This window comes from Siphateles boraxobius, unplaced genomic scaffold (assembly GCF_051911475.1).
Source record: "Siphateles boraxobius isolate OS27281-9 unplaced genomic scaffold, OSU_SipBor_1 68, whole genome shotgun sequence".
Classification (NCBI taxonomy): domain Eukaryota; kingdom Metazoa; phylum Chordata; class Actinopteri; order Cypriniformes; family Leuciscidae; genus Siphateles; species Siphateles boraxobius.
The window spans coordinates 8,459,705-8,478,514 of record NW_027509195.1 but is presented as its reverse complement, the minus strand read 5'-3'; the positions used below and the strand labels follow the sequence as shown (position 1 = coordinate 8,478,514).

Sequence of the window (18,810 nt, the reverse complement as noted above, 5' to 3'; positions counted from 1 at the left end):
TAGGCCTCAAGCTATGCTCGTCTCTGAATAATTTTCTAATCTAAATATATCTAAGACGTATACCCCAATCATTGAACTCTCCAGACAGTGATGATATATATTACAGTGGCATATGTATGGTATTCATCCTCTCCATCACAACAGACAGACACTTTATCGAAACTCCTGATAGGGACAAATATATATATACGCATATATGTATGTATATATATATATATATATATATATATATATATATATATATATTAAAAAAGAAAACAGATAATCCAAAAAATCCATCGTCTGCCTTCATTTTGTTCCATTCTGTTGTAGAAAAATCACACAAGGTAAGGTGAAAAAAAATGTAATGTGAAAAATAGTAAATAATATATTTAATATAAAACTTATAAATTATTGTACAACTGCACCATCACTGTACATTTTTTGCCAAAATGTGCACATGTGCATCTTTTGTTTACGATTTAAGCACATTTTGTGTTTTACTCTATTGTCTCTTCCTCTTTCTTTCTCCTTATGCTTTTTTTGTAAAGAATTACAATTGAACAGCTTGTACATTTATTATTATTATTATTATTATGACTATTATGATGATTATTATTGTATTTTTCCATCAGTGAACTTTTAGCTGATGGAAACAAAACAGTTGCACATTCTCCTGAACACACTTACTGCTCTACAATGGAAAAAAGACAAAAAAGAGAAAAATATTAAACTATTAAATATATTAATAATTACCTGCCTGTTATTTAAGAGAAAAAAAAGTATCTATCTATGATGAAAGAACACAGCTGTATACTGTAGACTAAACTGTATGGAAATCTAAGAATTTAATGGGAAGATAAGTCAACACTTTTTTGTCTGTATAAAAAAATCAAAGTATTCTACAATAATAACTTTGACCAGTGTCTGTAGTTGTGTTTCATTGTGTGCCTGTGATTATTTCTTCGGCCTGATGACATTGTATAAGACTGCCAGATCACCTCTTCCCTTAAAGAAAGTCTTTACTGAAAAGATATATTATCATTTTGGCATGAATAGATGGGCAACAAAGTCTCCAACACTTTTTCATCAGGTAATATATTAACAAACTTCATATTCTGAGGGACGTTGATTATAGCACTGATTTTGAAGTAGAACCACTGTTGTCCCCAGTCTCATATGTGTCAAAAAGTCTGGTTCTCATTGCATGTTATTCTGGCCAGGAACTGCCCACTTAGACAGGAAGAGAACATTTGACTTGCATGTAAATCCGACTAAGTAACTTTTTTATGTGCTGTAGAGACAGGATTATCTGAAATAGATGATACCAATGGGAGACCAATTGTAAAGTAATTGTCTTGCTATCCTTGATGACGCTCTGCTTAATTAATAAAGAATATGTAATATTTACGACTGTATTTAATGGCGTAGAAATAGAGGTGGAGTTGGGACGAGGTAAGTGGCGTTTATGTCAATGAGGTCATAATGAAACACCTGAGGGGAAAAGTTCATATTAATCTGGCCAAATTACAGTAGGCCTAAAATCTGAGTGAACGTGACATGGGCTTTAACAAAATTTGTTTAATTAAAAAACAGTGATTAAATAAGAAGAGGAATGTGACTTCTGACACCTTCTGAAGTAAGCTCGTGAACCCGCCGAACGACTCTTTTTAGCGATTTAAAAGATTCGAGTCACGGGTGAATCACGCCCACTATTGCCAACGCTTACAACACAGAACATATTGGGAAGAGCTAAAAGCGAAATCCGTTCAGTGTAGAAATCATTCATTTCAAACGCAATTTTTTTGTATTATTACTTTGTGAGCTTCTCGAATTGTTCCTTAAATAATCATACAGCGAAACACTTGAAAGTTGAGCATCCGATGGAGGAGAACCGAGCACTCAATGAATCAGGAAAGGTGGAGGTAGAGCTTTTTCTTGATATTTTTTTTAAACAAACTGAAACAGTTCAATTTAAAAAAAAATCAGTTACTCCTTTAATGCTTGAATAATTAAGAATGGAAACGTGTTATGTGATCTTAAATAAAATGTTTTTTTTTATTCTGTTTTATCCGTTTTATTACAGGTTTATCAATTATATTGTAATGAATATCTATTTCAGTGCATTTGACATGTGAAAGAGGAATTAAACCAGTTCTGTTTTGTAACACTATGACTAGTCTAGCAAATGAGAGGGAGTGATCGTATTTTGGCTGCTCACAGAACCTGTGGGTTTGAAAGAACTGTGGAGAACACCCTTCATCACCACCCTTAACTGCTATGCTGACAGACTACAGGCTTGCCTTGGTTATGCTATCATTCCCACCCTTTGTATTTAACCAACACGGAGTTCTTATCTTTAAAATATAGCTTGACTATATGGAGCAAGCTACACAAACATTTCAAATCCTCCTGAAACCCAGAAAAAAAAGTTTTTTGAATTTAGTATTTTTTATGTCATTAGCCTACATTGTTTTGAGAGCAAAAGAAACATGGGGGGAAAACAGATCCCACAGATCTAACAAGGTGATGGGAAACAGCTAATTGCAATGAACTGATGAGTGACAGACAGAATGCTGGGAAATGAAGTCAAATGTGAAAGACACCGTGAGAACGAGGACCTCTAGTGACAACCCAGGGAAACACAACCAGACGCGGTGAAGACCCCTCGGGCAGCCAGGGCGGTGAAGACCCCTCGGGCGGCCAGGGCCAAACACCGGCTCCGGCTCAGGAACAGCAGGCTCCTGCTCCGGCTCAGGAACAGCAGACGACACCAGCTCCGGCTAAGGAACAGCAGACACCAGCTCAGGAACAGCAGACACCGGCTCCGGCTCAGGAACAGCAGACGCCGGCTCCGGCTCAGGCTCAGGACCAGCAGCCTTTGGCTCCGGCTCAGGAACAGCAGGCTCCGGCTCAGGAACAGCAGGCTCCGGCTCAGGAACAGCAGGCTCCGGCTCAGGAACAGCAGGCTCCGGCTCAGGAACAGCAGGCTCCGGCTCAGGAACAGCAGGCTCCGGCTCAGGAACAGCAGGCTCCGGCTCAGGAACAGCAGGCTCCGGCTCAGGAACAGCAGGCTCCGGCTCAGGAACAGCAGGCTCCGGCTCAGGAACAGCAGACACCGGCTCAGGAACAGCAGACACCGGCTCAGGAACAGCAGACACCGGCTCAAGAACAGCAGACGCCGGCTCAGGCTCAGGAACAGCAGACTTCGGCTCCGGCTCAGGAACAGGAGGCTCCGGCTCAGGAACAGCAGGCTCCGGCTCAGGAAAAGCAGGCTCCGGCTCAGGAACAGCAGACACCGGCTCAGGAACAGCAGACACCGGCTCAGGAACAGCAGACACCGGCTCAAGAACAGCAGACGCCGGCTCAGGCTCAGGAACAGCAGACTTCGGCTCCGGCTCAGGAACAGCAGGCACCGGCTCAGGAACAGGAGGCTCCGGCTCAGGAACAGCAGGCTCCGGCTCAGGAAAAGCAGGCTCCGGCTCAGGAACAGCAGACACCGGCTCAGGAACAGCAGACACCGGCTCAGGAACAGCAGACACCGGCTCAGGAACAGCAGACACCGGCTCCGGCTCAGGAACAGCAGGCTCCGGCTCAGGAACAGCAGAAACCGGCTCCGGCTCAGGAACAGCAGACACCGGCCCCGGAACAGACACTGGCTCCGGCCCTGGAACTGACATTGAATCCGGCCCTGGAACAGAGAACACAGGCATGTCCAGGATCCGAACCAGACGCTCCAAATAGTCCATCAGTGTCCTCGCGGCCACGCGAAGCGGCGGGTTGCTGGGACACGGCCTCCGGGCCTTTGGAGAGGCTAGAGGTCTTCCTCCTCCTCCGCCGTTTCCGCTGGTGAAGTGCGCACTCTGGGCTGGATGGAAACAGCGCCGGATGAAACTCTGGACTGGATCTCACCAGCCCAGGGTCGAAGAGGGGCCTGAGTGGAAAATGGTGTTGGGATTCCTCTCAACCACCTCCTCCACTGCGACCTCCACGGGTCCCGCGAAACTTGACCAACCGGGTCCCCTCAAACAATTCCCTTCTCTCCCGCTCGGTGGCTAGGGAAGACATATTAAAAAACATACCACTGGATCTTGGTTTTGACGGAGTCCTTCTGTCACGAACCACAAACGGGAAGCAGAAAATCTGATCGCAGTAAGTTTAATAATGAGGGCAATCCAAAATCATTGTCAGGGGTCAAATATCAAAAATCAATCAAAACATAAGAACAAAAACAAGCAGGGAAACAGACCTCGGAAGTGGCGACATAAAACAAGGACTCCGTGACGAACACTAACACAGACAGGGAATATATATACACACAGATCTAACAAGGTGATGGGAAATAGCTGAGTGCAATGAACTGATGAGTGACAGACAGATTGCTGGGAAATGAGGTCAAATGTGTAAGACACCGTGAGAACGAGGACCTCTAGTGACAACCCAGGGAAACACAACCAGACACTGTGATAGAAACCCCATAAAAATGTCCTTTTCCATAAGAGTGCTAAATTTGATCACTACATTAATGTCAGTCAGAGAAGTTGTTGTCATGGTTAAAATCTACAAACATTTGGTATCTCTGAAATGTGCCCAAAACTGTGACATCTTGCGTCAGAGAAATTCACTAAAATATAATGTCCACTACAGTGGACAAAAGTCTATTCCTGGCTCCCAGGAGAATATACTTTCAACTTCTGTTTGGGGTCTAAATTACTGTTAATTAACTCAAAAATCATGTAATTTGTGGGCAGATAATTAGGCATCTTAAAAATAAAATTGTTTGATATTAAATATATTTTTTATGTATGCCTGTTACTGAAATGTGAAAAAATGTCAGACAGTATTAAATGCTATTGACCATAGTAGCCTACTCAGGCATGTCAACTTTATTAGAAAAATATATTAAATACATGTTGTTCATCTGTTTTACTCACTACTTATAGTAATCATGTAATGACCTTACAAATCTCAGGGCATTAGTTTTGGCTTATTGGTGAAATTTTATGCCGATTTCTGACATACAATTGAAAATCCACCTGCAATGTTTTACCAGCTTATTCTATTTCCCTAGTATTAACCTGTAGCCTTCTTTGTTGAAGGGGTTATTTGAGACTTGTAAAATAATTTGGAGGGAATATAGAATAGATATATATTGAATGTAAACAGTGTTCACTCCCTATCAGGCTGGTTGCGCAGGGAACTGACCGCGTCTCTTCAACATGAATCATTACGCTACTAAGAAGAGTGCAGCGCAGAGCATGTTGGATGTGGCTCTTCTGATGGCGAACTCCTCTCAGCTGAAGACAGTTCTGCATTCAGGACCTCAGCACCGCTTCTACATTCCTCTTATTGCTCTGATCTCACTGTCCATCTCACTGCAGGTCATTGTTGGCCTCCTACTCATCTTCATTGGTTAGTTTACACATGTGTCTGTTTGAAAGCATTCTGATCTCCTTTCACTGACACAACATTGATGTGTTTTCTCGTTTCCTTCAGTGAAGTATGACCTGAATGATATTAAGAAACAGCCGAGGCTGAACACGATGAATGATGCAGCAACTTTTTTTGTCTTCTTCACTGTTCTTATCAACATCTTCATCACAGCATTGGGATTTGAGTCTGGAGGGTGAGCAGAACAGCAAAGTCTCAGTAAATACTGTATATTTATTTTCATTCTTACTTTTCCAAACACTGTCCATGATTTACTGAGGAAACGCCAGAAAAAGACATATGGACATATTCTTTATTCTCACATCAGAATAACGCTCAGACTGTACTAACTTTCCATCTCACCCCATTGTTTCAGGGGCAGCGTGATATTTGAGACTGCACTCGCCCAGACCAGATCTTTAAACATCACTGATGATGTATAAGTACACAATGACTGCTCATATGTGATTGTATTTATGCTCAGCCTGCCTTTCATTTCATCATCATGCATTTTATAAAATGCGATTACAGGATTACAGGACACTGTTCTCCATATCAACTGAGCAAAATACATCATGATGTTTTGTATGTTTAGGCAGCACATTTTAACTTAGTAGTCGGTTTATGTGAAAGGAAGCAGATATTAAGGATAACCTTTTATATAAGGAACAAAATAGTTATGTAATAATGACAATGTTCTCTTTTTATTTATTTATTTATCTTTCAATCTTTAAAGCAACACTGCTTAAAACCTCATTGAAATAAAACTCACTTTTGTCCTGAAGGGGGTGGATAGGAATCCACTGCTGCTTCAATGTATATGTAATGAGTGATTATAATCAAGGTATTAATCATTATTTTTCCTTCTAAATATCAAATGAGTTGAATGACTTCTCTGGAGATTGTACTTTGTTATAGAAGTTACCAGTGTGATTACTGAAATGTTCTTTTCATGTATTCTTTAATGTCTGTATTTGATATCCGAATGAAGTAACAGTGCTTGCTTATTTATCCCAGCTTCCAGAAATGAAATATGGACTTGTTTTGTGTGTAAGAAAGGTCTTCAACGTGTTAAAACATACAGGGGTCATTGAAGCCAATAGTTTATGGGACCATTTCTTTGTTAAAGCCTTACTTTCCAGTTAGACTAAAGTTAAGCTATCCTTGAGAGGAAGAACGCATTATCTTGATGTTTTAAGAATTCTCTCCTGTTTATAGTGAGAGCCTGGCCAAATCCAACCTTGGAAAAGCTGTGTGTAAGTCTTCTTGGTTACAGGTTGTTCTGGACATGCTGGCGCCCAGCCACCCAAATCTGCGACCTGGAAGATCACGACGTGCCTAACTTCAGAGTCCGAGTGTCAGCTGCATAATCTAATGGCGACATACTCTCCTATCTATCCACGTGAGAATATTTGCTTAGATTATATGTGTTCTTATCCAACCAGAAACTGAAACCTAAAGCAAGGACATATCTTAGACCTTGGTGAATGGTATAACTGCTGTGATCTTAGTAACTGTAAGCGGGGTGGCCTACGAACTCCTGTGAGTCTTGAAGCTGACTTCTGCTGATGAAACTACAAAATATGTTCAGTGAATCTTTTCTTTAATTTTTTATAATTCTGACTACGGGTCTTCTTTGAAACATCTGGTCCTTGGGTCCTAAACTGTTGCCCCCTTACAGTCCAAAATATTTTAATTTTGTATAGGCCTAAAATAAAATGTATTTTGTATAAAAATGTATGTTGTAAAATTCAGTACATTTGACAGTTGATTTGTTCCTTGAAAAAAATGGGAGGAATTTATACTGAATCAGTTTGCATAATCTAAAATGATTTGAATGATTTAAAAACGGTACAAAAATTCAATCAATTAATGTTTAAACTAAATGACTTTAAACATGTATTTTTTAAAAATGCAAAAACAAGCAAGTTTTGACCTCGTGCCAAAATGAAGATATCAGATTTCAAATTAATAAATGAGATTTTGTTTTTCAAAAGGACAACTTGCTAAAAAGCTTTGATGGTTCGGATTGTCCAAAAATCTTAATTTTTGAGATTTTAATATGCAAACGACACATTTCTGAGCGCTTTATTAAACAGAAATTTGCTGTAGGTGTATAAGCCTTAAATAACATGCTCGCCTGATTGTTTATCTAAATAGCCCTATGTTGTTAGAAATTACTGTTTACCAGGTTTAGGTTTTTGGTAATTTCCTTGATTTAATTTTTTTTATTCTTTTTCTAAATTAAAACTAACATCATAAATTATGATATATTTTTTACTTTGAGAAATTCTGGAGCTATAATTGACTCTTCTTAGGAGCATATAAAACAAAACAGCTCCTTGGAAAAAATGAAATGTAATATTGTAGTAGTTATAAACAAAGGTTTAACGTTATTTTACGTGTGCGTGCGTGCGTGGGTGCGTGTGCGTGTCTGTCTCTGTGTGTGTGTGTGTGTGTGTGTGTGTGTGTGTGTGTGTGTGTGTGTGTGTGTGTGTGTGTGTGTGTGTGTGTGTGTCTGTCTGTGTGTGTGTGTTATTTGTACACATAACATTGAAACTATGGAGTGTGTTGTGGTTGCTTCATCTGACAGAGAAAGGCTTCTGGGTGCTTTATTTTAAATAAGCACCAGATGGCGCTGTTCTCGACACTCTCGACACTTTGAATCTTTTCCCGGAACAGTTAGGGGAAAGGCTCATTGCTTCACGAGGCTTCATTTCCCCATCCCTACCACGCGCCTACATTTGAAATAACGAAATTTTGGTCAGCAGGAAAAAAAAAACTCCCCAGTTCTACACGATTCACGTAAATGACCCAATTGACCAAGAAAACGGCGATTGTCGCCGAAAAGCGACAAGTTTGCAGGTATGGGTTTAGTTGTAATATTCGTGCGGCCCCTGGGCGTCGCTGTAACCGGAGGCGCTGAATGATACCAGAGACTATTTAATACGGTGGCAGAGAGGTGCAAACAAATCACAATTATAAAAACAAAATAACAAGTCAGAAGACACAACGACAATTCAGAAAACACAATAACAATTCAGAAAACACAACGAGATTTCATAGGAAACGGAAAGGTAGGTACATTTTGAGAATGGCAAACTTGTCGCTGATTGGACGAGACTGATTTCCGTTTTCTTTGAAATGTCGTTGTGTTTTCTGAATTGTTATTGTGTTTTCTGAATTGTTATTGTGTTTTCTGAATTATTATTTTGTTTTCTGAATTGTCAATGTGTTTTCTGAATTGTTATTGTGTTTTCTGAATTGTTATTGTGTTTTCTGAATTGCTATTTTTTTTCTGTATTGTTATTGTGTTTTCTGAATTGTTATTTTGTTTTCTTAATTGTCATTGTGTTTTCTTAATTGTTATTTTGTTTTTATAATTGTGATTTGTTTTGCACCTCTCGGCCACCGCAATACGAGGACTGATGACTCTGACGAACAGACCAGACTCACTGCAGGAATAACAACATGGCGGGCGATTCAAAAGAGCAGCAGTTGTCTCTGCGAGTTTACAACACCCTTCAGGTAGTTTCCACATCTTCATAGACGCACCACGCGTTGTAAGGAGGCATTCAATATATTCTGATGTTTCATGAAGTTAAAACTGGCTGTTTTGAGTAGTATTGTTTAAGTGTGTCTAGTTAACTAAGTGACGTCAACCCTACTTTAGTAGCTAATAGTCTAACATTTCGTAAATGTTCGTAATTTGCAGAACTTATCGACTAATATAAATTTGTCATAACAGATATTTCAGGGTATTGTTTAATGTCCACAATTTAGTAGGCAACAGATTCACATGTGTAATCGAGATAATGTAGTAAATATGCTGGTTTGTTCATAATTTCAGACTCTGTATGCTGTAACGTTATATAAAGATGATCTCTTTTGTGGATTATAGCAGGTTTTGTCATTCTCCTAAATATGAACATACTCGTGAGAAACCCTCATTCTAAAAATTTATTTACTCATTTATTTAATCTAATTTTTACTTATTTGAATCTGTTTTTCTTTCAATTTTTTCCATGGACCCCTAGAACTCCCTTTGCGGCCCCCAATTTGAAAACCTCAGATTTAATGTCACCTCAAGTCTAAATGTAAGAAACTGGACCTAAATGTCACATTACAACCAACAAGAAACTTGATACACAATAGTATTATTGTGACACTTAGGTCTAATTTTTTGTATTTAGACTATCTGTGATGCATTAGATAAGATTAGCCCCCGGTTTTCACATACCAGGCTTAAGCCTAGTCTCAGACTAAAATGCATGTTTGAGCTGTTTTAACTGAAATCAACTTGCACTGATATTCTTACAATGTGTCCGTGTCATTTTTGTCTCAAGATGCACATCAGTAATGTTTTTTCTTAGGCACTTTAAAAAAAAACCTACTTAATGACCTAATTGAACTAAATCTAAACCCTGTCTGTGAAACCAGGCCAATATGTTTAAACTGCATGTTAATGTTGTGTTCAGAGTCTGGGCTGTCCTCTGGTGGATGGGTTTTACCTGAGGGAGGCAGACAGCATGCAGGAGCTCCTCTGCTCTCCTTCATTACACAGGACTGATATACTCAAGTGGATTTGTACCAGGTCTGATGTCTGATTGACTATTAAACATGATGATAATGATGCCAAATGTGTGCGTTATAAATGTATATACTAAAATTTCATGCTATGTTTGTTTATTTTTTACAAAGCATTTGTCCATCCCTAAGGAAGAAGTTTTCCACAATTAAAGCATCTCAGAATGAGGTTTTAATTCAAGGTAAGTTTAATTCAACAAATGATCAGTTTCTTATTGTTTTATTTTTGTGTGCTCATTGTTTTGTCATTGTTGTGCTTTCTCTCTCACACAGAACTCACACGGTTTGGTAATGAAATGATGTTATGTAAAACTAATGACCAGGATTTAATCAAGGTATGGAGTTATACGATGTTGGTCTTTATATTGTCCAGTACCTTTTACATAAGGAGCAGAATAGAGATTACAGTGAAATGTTTTTGAAAATGTGCTTTTTTCCCATTTCCCTTGATAACTGCACCTGTATAGCTACAATGCTTAAAACTTGAAGTGACACAATTTTTTTGTCCAAAAATATATTGATTTACTCGAGTGGTTTCATACAAGAACATTTGATTTGTTCCAGCAAAAATGTTTGTGATGGATTGATACTTTAGTTAATAAGAATACCTGTAGCATTATCAGTTAAATAGCCGAATCAGCTTCCTTTATGTACTCATTTTAAATGTATAAATTGAAGCAGAATTAGTGAATGTGTCCTATTGGTTTGTTATATTTTCAGGGTCTTGCACCTCCGTTACGGCAGCTGGTGTTTCTAGAGCAGCTTCTGATGGTCGTTCAAGCAGACTCCTCCATACACTCAAGGTATCTGACTTCTGCTGTGTTTTGTATCGTTGATTTAACATCAACATTGAGTCAGACCCTCCTAAGGCCCTAAAATAATATGTGGTCTTATTTCTTTTACCTGCTTGTGGTTTGTTTTAATCGACATAGACCGAAGTCATCCTCTGGAGATGGCAGTGTGAAGAACGATGATCTTCTTGGTGAGCTGATGTTTCCGGATCACTTATCTGACCTGGATATGCTCCTGAACCCAACCTGCAACCCGTGGCCCGCACATATCCGTGAACATCTGATACGCACGCAGTCGGCTCACAACAAAATGAACGGGAACCACAGTAAATCCAGCGATTTCATAAACAGGTCTGTGTGATTGTTATGTGGCCATGTGGATTTTTTTATTTTTATTAAGACTGTTGTCCTTAACAGGGTTGTTATTTTCTTCTTTTGAAGGAGTGATCAACATTCCCGACATGGAAGTCATGGAGAAGAAAGCCTGTCAGAGGCCAAAGCGCTGCTGCAGTCTACACAGAGTACATTAGAGGAGCTCCACAAAGAGGTGGGACCATCATGTGCTGCTTTTCACATCTGATATCATGAGTCTGCTTTGTATAATAGTGCGATCCTTTCTGTTCCTCAGTGTGAGTTCCTGCAGTCAGATTCGTCGGGTCCTGCAGCTGTGCTGTCCCCCTGTGTGCTGAAAGTGGCCATCTCGGACATGTCTCAGCTTATGATGGCCTTCGGACACATCTACAACACTGACTTTAAAGGGTACTGCCAGAGAACCCCTCCAGCCCTCAGTTCCCGCACAAGTGTGTTTCAATCTGTACATCAGCTCCTGCACACCTGTAATAAGGTAAAGCATTGAACATCTTTTATCTGCAATAGATTAACGGAAATTCAATTCAATTTACATTTATTTGTGTAGCGCTTTTCACAATACGCATCATAATTTCAAAGCAGCTTTACATTCCACATTACAATTTAGAGTGATTTGTTATCAGAGGTAACTGTTTAAGTTATGCATTTCAGAAATGTGCATATACAAATCACTGTAAGCTAAAAATTTACTAATTTAAACAATGTAACAATTTAATGCAGAAACAATTTTCTCATCACCATGTCACTTTGTGTCTTTGCAGATATATACTTTGCATATTCATATGTAAATACTTTGCATATTCTTTGTTTACTCTTCAGGAGCTGGAGGCTCTTAACCAGCTGTCTGAAACCTCGTCGTCTCTTACACAAACAGTGCAACAACTACAAACAGACAGGCGGTACTGGTCTAAAGGAGAAAAGCACACTCTGCGTGAGGATTTTCTTGGATGTCTTTGATTTGGGTAAACTACACAAACATAAAATAAGAATAAGATGAAAAGTTTTTTTTCTTTTTTTTTTCTCCAGCTAAACAGTTGGAGGAGCTGAAGAACAGATATGTGGCTTTTCTTTCCCTTCACCAATCATATCCTGAAGGACACTCTCACGGTCTAAACAGAAATTTACAGCCTGTTGCTTGAATTTAAGTTTTAAGCGGTAAAAAGGACCAAAAACTGGTCCACTTATTTGCATGACCAGGACTGTGCCCTTAGCACTTTGTTTTTTACAACCACTATGCCATGCACTGTTGTTCAGATTTCTATTATACTGTTAATACATTGCTGTTGTTGAACTCAAAGACATTAATAGTCATCCAAGTAACGATGAAATTGTTATCTAATAATATACTCCAAATAGCTATAAGAAACAATCCTCTTTCTTTATAAAACCCCAAGTGTTTGAGTTTGACTCCCAAATAATGCTGATCTTTGATCTGCAATATGTCACATGATTTTTTTTGAATAAAGGTTAACATTACAAAACCACACAGTGTTTTTTTTTATTTATTATTATTATGCACAGATATTTTACATTTAAATGTGTAAACTGAAAAAGTAATCAGTTTCTAAGTCGTTGTCCGTTCACACATTGGTGAGAGTGACTGATGGGAGGGTCTTTCTCTGTCTTTAAAAGCACATTTTTTGGAGAGAGCCTGGAATTGTAAAGTAAAAAACTTCTCAGTTGGAGCTGATTCATTTGTGAGCATCTTGACTGCTTCTTTTTAAGTTCTGAGTTCTTGAGTTTGAGTTCTTTTCTGCACAGGAGTTGCGCTCTAACTTTTCTTACACTCATTAGCTACTTTTAATCTACTGACTAATTTCATGTTCTTGAGTGCACAGGCTGCTGAATGTTATAGTGTAATGTTCACTCCCTATCAGGCTGGTTGCGCAGGGAACGGACCGCGTCTCTTCAACATGAATCATTACGCTACTAAGAAGAGTGCAGCGCAGAGCATGTTGGATGTGGCTCTTCTGATGGCGAACTCCTCTCAGCTGAAGACAGTTCTGCATTCAGGACCTCAGCACCGCTTCTACATTCCTCTTATTGCTCTGATCTCACTGTCCATCTCACTGCAGGTCATTGTTGGCCTCCTACTCATCTTCATTGGTTAGTTTACACATGTGTCTGTTTGAAAGCATTCTGATCTCCTTTCATTGACAACACTGATGTTTTTTTTGTTTCCTTCAGTGTAGTACGACCTGAATGATGTTAAGAAACAGCCGAGGCTGAACACGATGAATAATATGGCCACTGTTTTGGTGTTCTTTACTGTTCTTATCAACATCTTCATCACAGTGTTGGGATTTGAGTCTGGAGGGTGAGCAGAATCTCATTAGAAAATGGATTTAAAAAAAAAGTTTTTAGCAGAAAATGCAGTTAGACAGTCTGCAGGAAATTTGACTCAAATTGTAATGTTTGCATAGATTATAGTTTAAAATCCTGAGTATTTTAGTCTGCACATCTATACTTTATTATTGACATTAATGCACACTGTAATGTACTGACTCACTACATCTCTTCTTTGTGTTTTAGAAAACGCATCTGATACTGCACTCCCTCCAGATAATACACAAGGATTTCTTACATGTGATTGTATTTACACAACCTTTAGCACTCAAGATAACCTGCGAATTGCCTCCATTCACTACTCAATCTTTTTAATCAAGATACCTTCATTTAACAAAGCATATGTGATCTGATGTTTTGTAACAAACTAAATTTTCTAATATGTGACTTTATTGACAGCAGAATCCATTTATTGACAAGAAATAATAAGCAGAACAGTTAGCAATGTAATATTTATGGACATTTGCTGTATGTCACTCTCCTTGAGTATTGCATTTTTAAACCGTAATGCTGAAAACCTCATTGAAACAAAACAACTTTTTTTTTTCAAAGGATTTAATCAAGCTGATGTGTACAGGAAAATCCCCAATACAAATATCACACCAGTAGGTACAATTTAAAACCAGGTGGCATTTAAAAAAAAAACAGCACAAGCTTTTCAAGCAAACATTTAAAAAAAATAAAGTTTGAATAGTTTTGAATGATAAACTACTGTATGTTATTTATGTGCAATTACTTTCCAAATTGAGCATGGATTATCTAATGACATTAGATAAATGACAATTCAATGCGATGACATTCATACACTGATGAGCCAAAATACCAGATACAGGTGAAGCAGATACAGGTGAAGCAATGTAGATAGTTTCAGAAAAAGCTCCAAACGTTCGAAGTAGATTAGATGATTAGTGAAAAAAACAAGTCCTTGCAATCAATGTGGACGCAGCATTATGCAGACTTTGACAAGGGCCAAATTGCTCTGACCAGACGACTGGTTCCCAGTGTCTCCGAAATGGCAAGTCTTATGGGTTGCTCCTGGTCAGCAGTAGCGAGAACCGACCCACAGTGGTCCAAGGAGGGACAAACCGTGGAAGGTTTGCTGGTCCAATGAGTCACATTTTCTTTTGCATCACGTGGACGGCCGTGTATGTAAATTTGATACGTGCCAACTACCTAATTCCTGATGCCAGTGATCTCTTTCAGCAGGATAATGCACACTGTACACATTGTTCAGGAATGGTTTGAAAAACATGAAGTCGTCAAGGAGTTGCCCTGACCTCCAAATTCCCCAGAACTCAATCTGCCTGAGCATCTGTGGGATGTGCTGGACTAAAGTTTGATCTATGGCGGCTCCACCTCGCAAGTTACTGGACTTGAAGGATCTGCTGGTAATGCCTTGGTGCTAGATAGTCAAAAAGTTTTGGCTCATCTGTGTATACTGTATTGTATGTGTGGGTGAAGTTGTCCATATAATTTTTGGGAACACTACATAACATTCAAAACAAAAGCGTAAGCAAAAACATACTGGTAGTGTTATGTCAGGGACAATACTGTCTAGCAGAGAGATAGCACTTATAAATCTGTTTAATAAAAGAAATTATGCAATTTATATCCTTAGTAATTAAAAACTTAAAAATAGTAATAGACATTCAAGGCTTTACTATATTGTGGTGATAGTCTTGACTGAAGCGGTTGTCACCATTGTGTGTCAATAACCTTTAGCTGTAACTATAATTCATAAAATAGCCTAACCTTGAGTAGTATATTGCTTTAATATGCTCAGCTTTAAATTCAGCACCCCAGAATTCATAAAAAAAAACAGCATACCAATTAGTGCTATACAGAATTTCCCATGAACACAGGCCCTAAATATATTGTCACGGCATAAGGATTTTACATTAAAGCTAATTTTCTTATACATTGAAAGACACTAAATGCCCCAATTATTATAAAAATTCAGAATTTTCTAGATTTGGTCAGACTTCCACATCTGTTCCGGTTTGTTTGTAAAAATGCAGAGCAAATATTTGAATAAAACTACACATTATGCACAAGTTCATGGTTGAACAATAACTGGATATGACCTCTCACAATTTGTATTCTTGCAGAATATATTACAAGCTATATTTCTGGTTGTTCTTCTACTGAGTCAGTTTTAGTTGGGGCTGATGAACATATTTAAAACATCTCACTGCTCCTCTACTTAATGGTTTTAAAAGGAGTCTCTTCTGCAGGCTCCATACACGTGTACACATAATAAAGAAACACAGCAATGATAAGAAACACCAAGACACGCAGCCACACCGGCACACCTCCATGTTTGCTGGTCTCTGGACTGGCACCACGCTGGGCGGATTTGGAGACTGATGGGCCTGGGCGAGAAGAACTCTGATATGTCGTTCGAGTTGGGCTGATAACAGGCCTTCAAAATAGACAGAAAGGACACTTCATTTATTTTTCAGTGAGGTTACAGGAATATTAACATTACAGTACATTAAAGTCAAGCATATTTTAAGAGAAGAAGAAATAATAAAAACATTCTGAAGCAATATTATTAAAACAAAAACTCACTCATTGGTATGATCTACATCATCATCATCTCTATAATCAGTAAACTTTGACTTCCTTATGCTGTGGAGAGAAAGCATATATCCAGTTATCATTTAGGAGGTTGCGACCACTTTTAAACTTCAGTTGAGACCAAAAGAAATAAATGAATCTCACTCACTCGTGAGTAAAATCTGCATCTGTGACCTTTGACCTTCTTGTGCTGGGGAGAGATCACATTTGTACAATTACTGTAAGCATACAGAAAGGATATTATCTGCAATCTCAGCAGGACAATTTGATTATAATTGTTAAGTGATTGCTGCTTAACATTCAATAATATATAAAAAAAAGCTACTTACACATCACCAAATCCATCGTGTCTTGTCAGCGGAGGCTGCAAATTATGATCAATGTCTGATTATTAGACAACATGTCTGATGACATAAGAGCAGTTACCCTTCAAATTCAGTTCAATTTTTACTTACAGGCTGATGATAGGTAACATATTCCACTTCATCATCTATGAAAACAAAAGCAAATTTTACAAGTGTAATTCTACAACGTAATACATGGTTGATATCAAAGTGTGTCTCTTACGTTCTTCTCTGTAGTATGTCTTGTCAGACGAGGAAGGCTTAGTGTTTTTGGCCATAGTCTCTTTCAGTTTCTTTTCATAGAGTTTCCGTGTGGATTCTGCAAAACAAAACCACCACCAAATCACATCACAACTTTTGCCAGATTTGTTGACAAAAAAAACTTTTTTCTTTTTAATTTAACATACTTCCCTAATCTTATTATTTTAACATATTAGCCTGTAACAGATTAAAGACGACACATACCTACTATGGGCCCATGTTTAATGCCATATTCATCCAACAGCTGACTTATCTCCTTATCAGATTTTCCATTTAATGTCGACATATCTGCAACAACATGGTATGGTTTAGAAATATATATATTTCTAAAACAATAGAGAACTGAGATTACTCATAATAATGAAGTGTGTAAGTTAGGTAAGGCCTACTTGACTGAGAAATGTAACATACAAGTAAGTTTATTTTATCCCCAAAGAGAGTCTAAAATAATTTTAAAAAAACAATATCTCACAGATATATGAGATATTCTTGAGCACTGCACAAAAATGAAAAAGATACTTCAGTGTGAGAAAACAACATCTGGATGATGTACATGTGCAAACCGCAGCAGCTGGAAACTATGAAAGATACTATGAACAAAAGATATTCCCTGAGCAAAGACCAAGCGAAAATTGAATCTTCTGTCAGATTAAAAGACATTACAGCAGAAGCATTTGGGAGAAAACGACTCCAACGCGTTTTTAAAGCGAACAAACGGATAGAAAATGGATTTCTCGGGCTTAAACTCGCAAGCGAAACGACAACTTCAACAACGCGTTTAGCATGTCTTTTGATAGAAGGGCAAGCCATAGCTTTGAAATAGCAATAGTTTCGTGTATTTTCTTGCAAAGATATATATATATATATATATATATATATAATTTTTTTTAAAACACTCTTTTTGTGAGAATTTATTTACCTTTAAACGATTCCAGGAGGTAAAAAGGCGCTTTCCTGAGCTGGGCGTGTCGCGCTAGAGGAGGAGACACACTTTACTTCCTCAGGCGTGTTCAAACTGCGCCGAGGCTTTTATCACTGTAGGTAAAATCAAAGCCGTCTAAGGATGTTAGTCGACTTCGAATCCATTAAATTGGCTCTCACATGGTTGTTTTCCAGTGAAGACAGTTATATTTCGTTGTAATATATATATATTTTCCCCGCAAAACTAACACATAGCCTTATACTACCGTCAAATGTTTTTTTTTAAACAATTCATACTTATTACCGGTATTCATCAAAGACTACATTTAAAACGGATAAAAAGTGATAGTAAAGACTTTTAACATTGTTACAAAAGATTTCCGTTTCAAATGAATTCTGCTTTTTTTAAACTTTATTTCAACAAATAGCCTTAATTGTGGAAACAATGATAGCCTACTATTTTAAGCAGCACGTATCTTTACAAGTTAATAAGTTCATGTTTCTTGACCAGCAAATCGGCATATTAGTATGATTTCTGTAGGATGTGACTGAATGCTGAAAATTCAGTTTTTACATGAATAATTAAACTACATTTTAAAATATTAAAATAAAAGAAGTTATTTTAACTTTTAAAAATATTTCACAATATTCCTATTTTTCTGCATTTTTGATCAAATAAATGCAGCCTTGGTGAACATAAAAAAAACTTTCAAAAACATTTAAAAATCTTAGGCTATACTGACCCCGAACCTTTGAAAGGTATTTGTAATTGTCACTGTATAGGGCTACTCAATCCAAAACAAACGAGTAAAGTAAACTTTGGAACATAAGCTATTTACTTTGTATTGGGTTGACAGAGCATCTTTATAGCATCCAATTCCCAAGAGATAAATGTAGTATGACAAAAAAAGTACAAAAAGTCCCTCTGTGCTGTAACTGAATTAGAATTAGTCATTAGATAAATTTGAGAACTGGTCTGGATCAGTCTGATTCATGAACCGTCTGAACAGATTCTTAAAATATTATACATGTAACTTCATTCTATACATCGTGAGCAGAAATTAGAAGGATGTCAAGATTTTCTGTGAAAAACGACCTACATTTCAGTCTGTTTATAGTTATCCTGACTTCAGTCTTCAAATGACGACTTAGGCTAGTGCATATATGCATTTGTGCCACCTCTGATCAATAGATTGATTTAA

General features: G+C 37.9%; 3 protein-coding genes and 1 pseudogene across 6 annotated transcripts; 3 read left to right on the top strand and 1 right to left on the bottom strand.

Annotated features, from left to right (window-relative positions):
• Positions 1-1,684: 1,684 nt before the first annotated feature.
• On the top strand, positions 1,685-7,166 carry LOC143722611 (ninjurin-1-like). Of its 2 annotated transcripts, none has more exons than XM_077214010.1 (4): positions 1,685-1,904; positions 5,163-5,391; positions 5,476-5,605; positions 5,786-7,166. In XM_077214010.1, exons 2-4 carry the CDS (start codon positions 5,199-5,201, stop codon positions 5,850-5,852), a joined length of 390 nt encoding a protein of 129 aa, XP_077070125.1. In that variant the 5' UTR covers positions 1,685-1,904; positions 5,163-5,198; the 3' UTR covers positions 5,853-7,166. The 2 variants fall into 2 exon arrangements, with proteins under 2 accessions (XP_077070125.1, XP_077070126.1); XM_077214011.1 differs by having other exon boundaries at positions 1,707-1,904; positions 5,476-5,628.
• Positions 7,167-8,816: 1,650 nt separating this feature from the next.
• haus7 (HAUS augmin-like complex, subunit 7) lies at positions 8,817-12,637 on the top strand. Of its 2 annotated transcripts, none has more exons than XM_077214437.1 (10): positions 8,817-8,937; positions 9,888-10,003; positions 10,111-10,178; positions 10,270-10,331; positions 10,717-10,799; positions 10,929-11,138; positions 11,229-11,334; positions 11,416-11,631; positions 11,976-12,087; positions 12,183-12,637. In XM_077214437.1, exons 1-10 carry the CDS (start codon positions 8,881-8,883, stop codon positions 12,293-12,295), a joined length of 1,143 nt encoding a protein of 380 aa, XP_077070552.1. In that variant the 5' UTR covers positions 8,817-8,880; the 3' UTR covers positions 12,296-12,637. The 2 variants fall into 2 exon arrangements, with proteins under 2 accessions (XP_077070552.1, XP_077070553.1); XM_077214438.1 differs by having other exon boundaries at positions 8,842-8,937; positions 10,956-11,138.
• A 295-nt stretch (positions 12,638-12,932) lies between these two features.
• On the top strand, positions 12,933-13,477 carry LOC143722837 (ninjurin-1-like; annotated as a pseudogene).
• Positions 13,478-13,874: 397 nt separating this feature from the next.
• On the bottom strand, positions 13,875-17,724 carry emd (emerin). Of its 2 annotated transcripts, none has more exons than XM_077214434.1 (8): positions 17,607-17,724; positions 16,892-16,975; positions 16,650-16,745; positions 16,538-16,572; positions 16,412-16,446; positions 16,231-16,272; positions 16,074-16,133; positions 13,875-15,924 (listed from the first exon to the last, which is right to left on the bottom strand). In XM_077214434.1, exons 2-8 carry the CDS (start codon positions 16,971-16,973, stop codon positions 15,702-15,704), a joined length of 573 nt encoding a protein of 190 aa, XP_077070549.1. In that variant the 5' UTR covers positions 16,974-16,975; positions 17,607-17,724; the 3' UTR covers positions 13,875-15,701. The 2 variants fall into 2 exon arrangements, with proteins under 2 accessions (XP_077070549.1, XP_077070551.1); XM_077214436.1 differs by having other exon boundaries at positions 16,892-16,977; positions 17,610-17,688.
• Between the last annotated feature and the right edge of the window lie 1,086 nt (positions 17,725-18,810).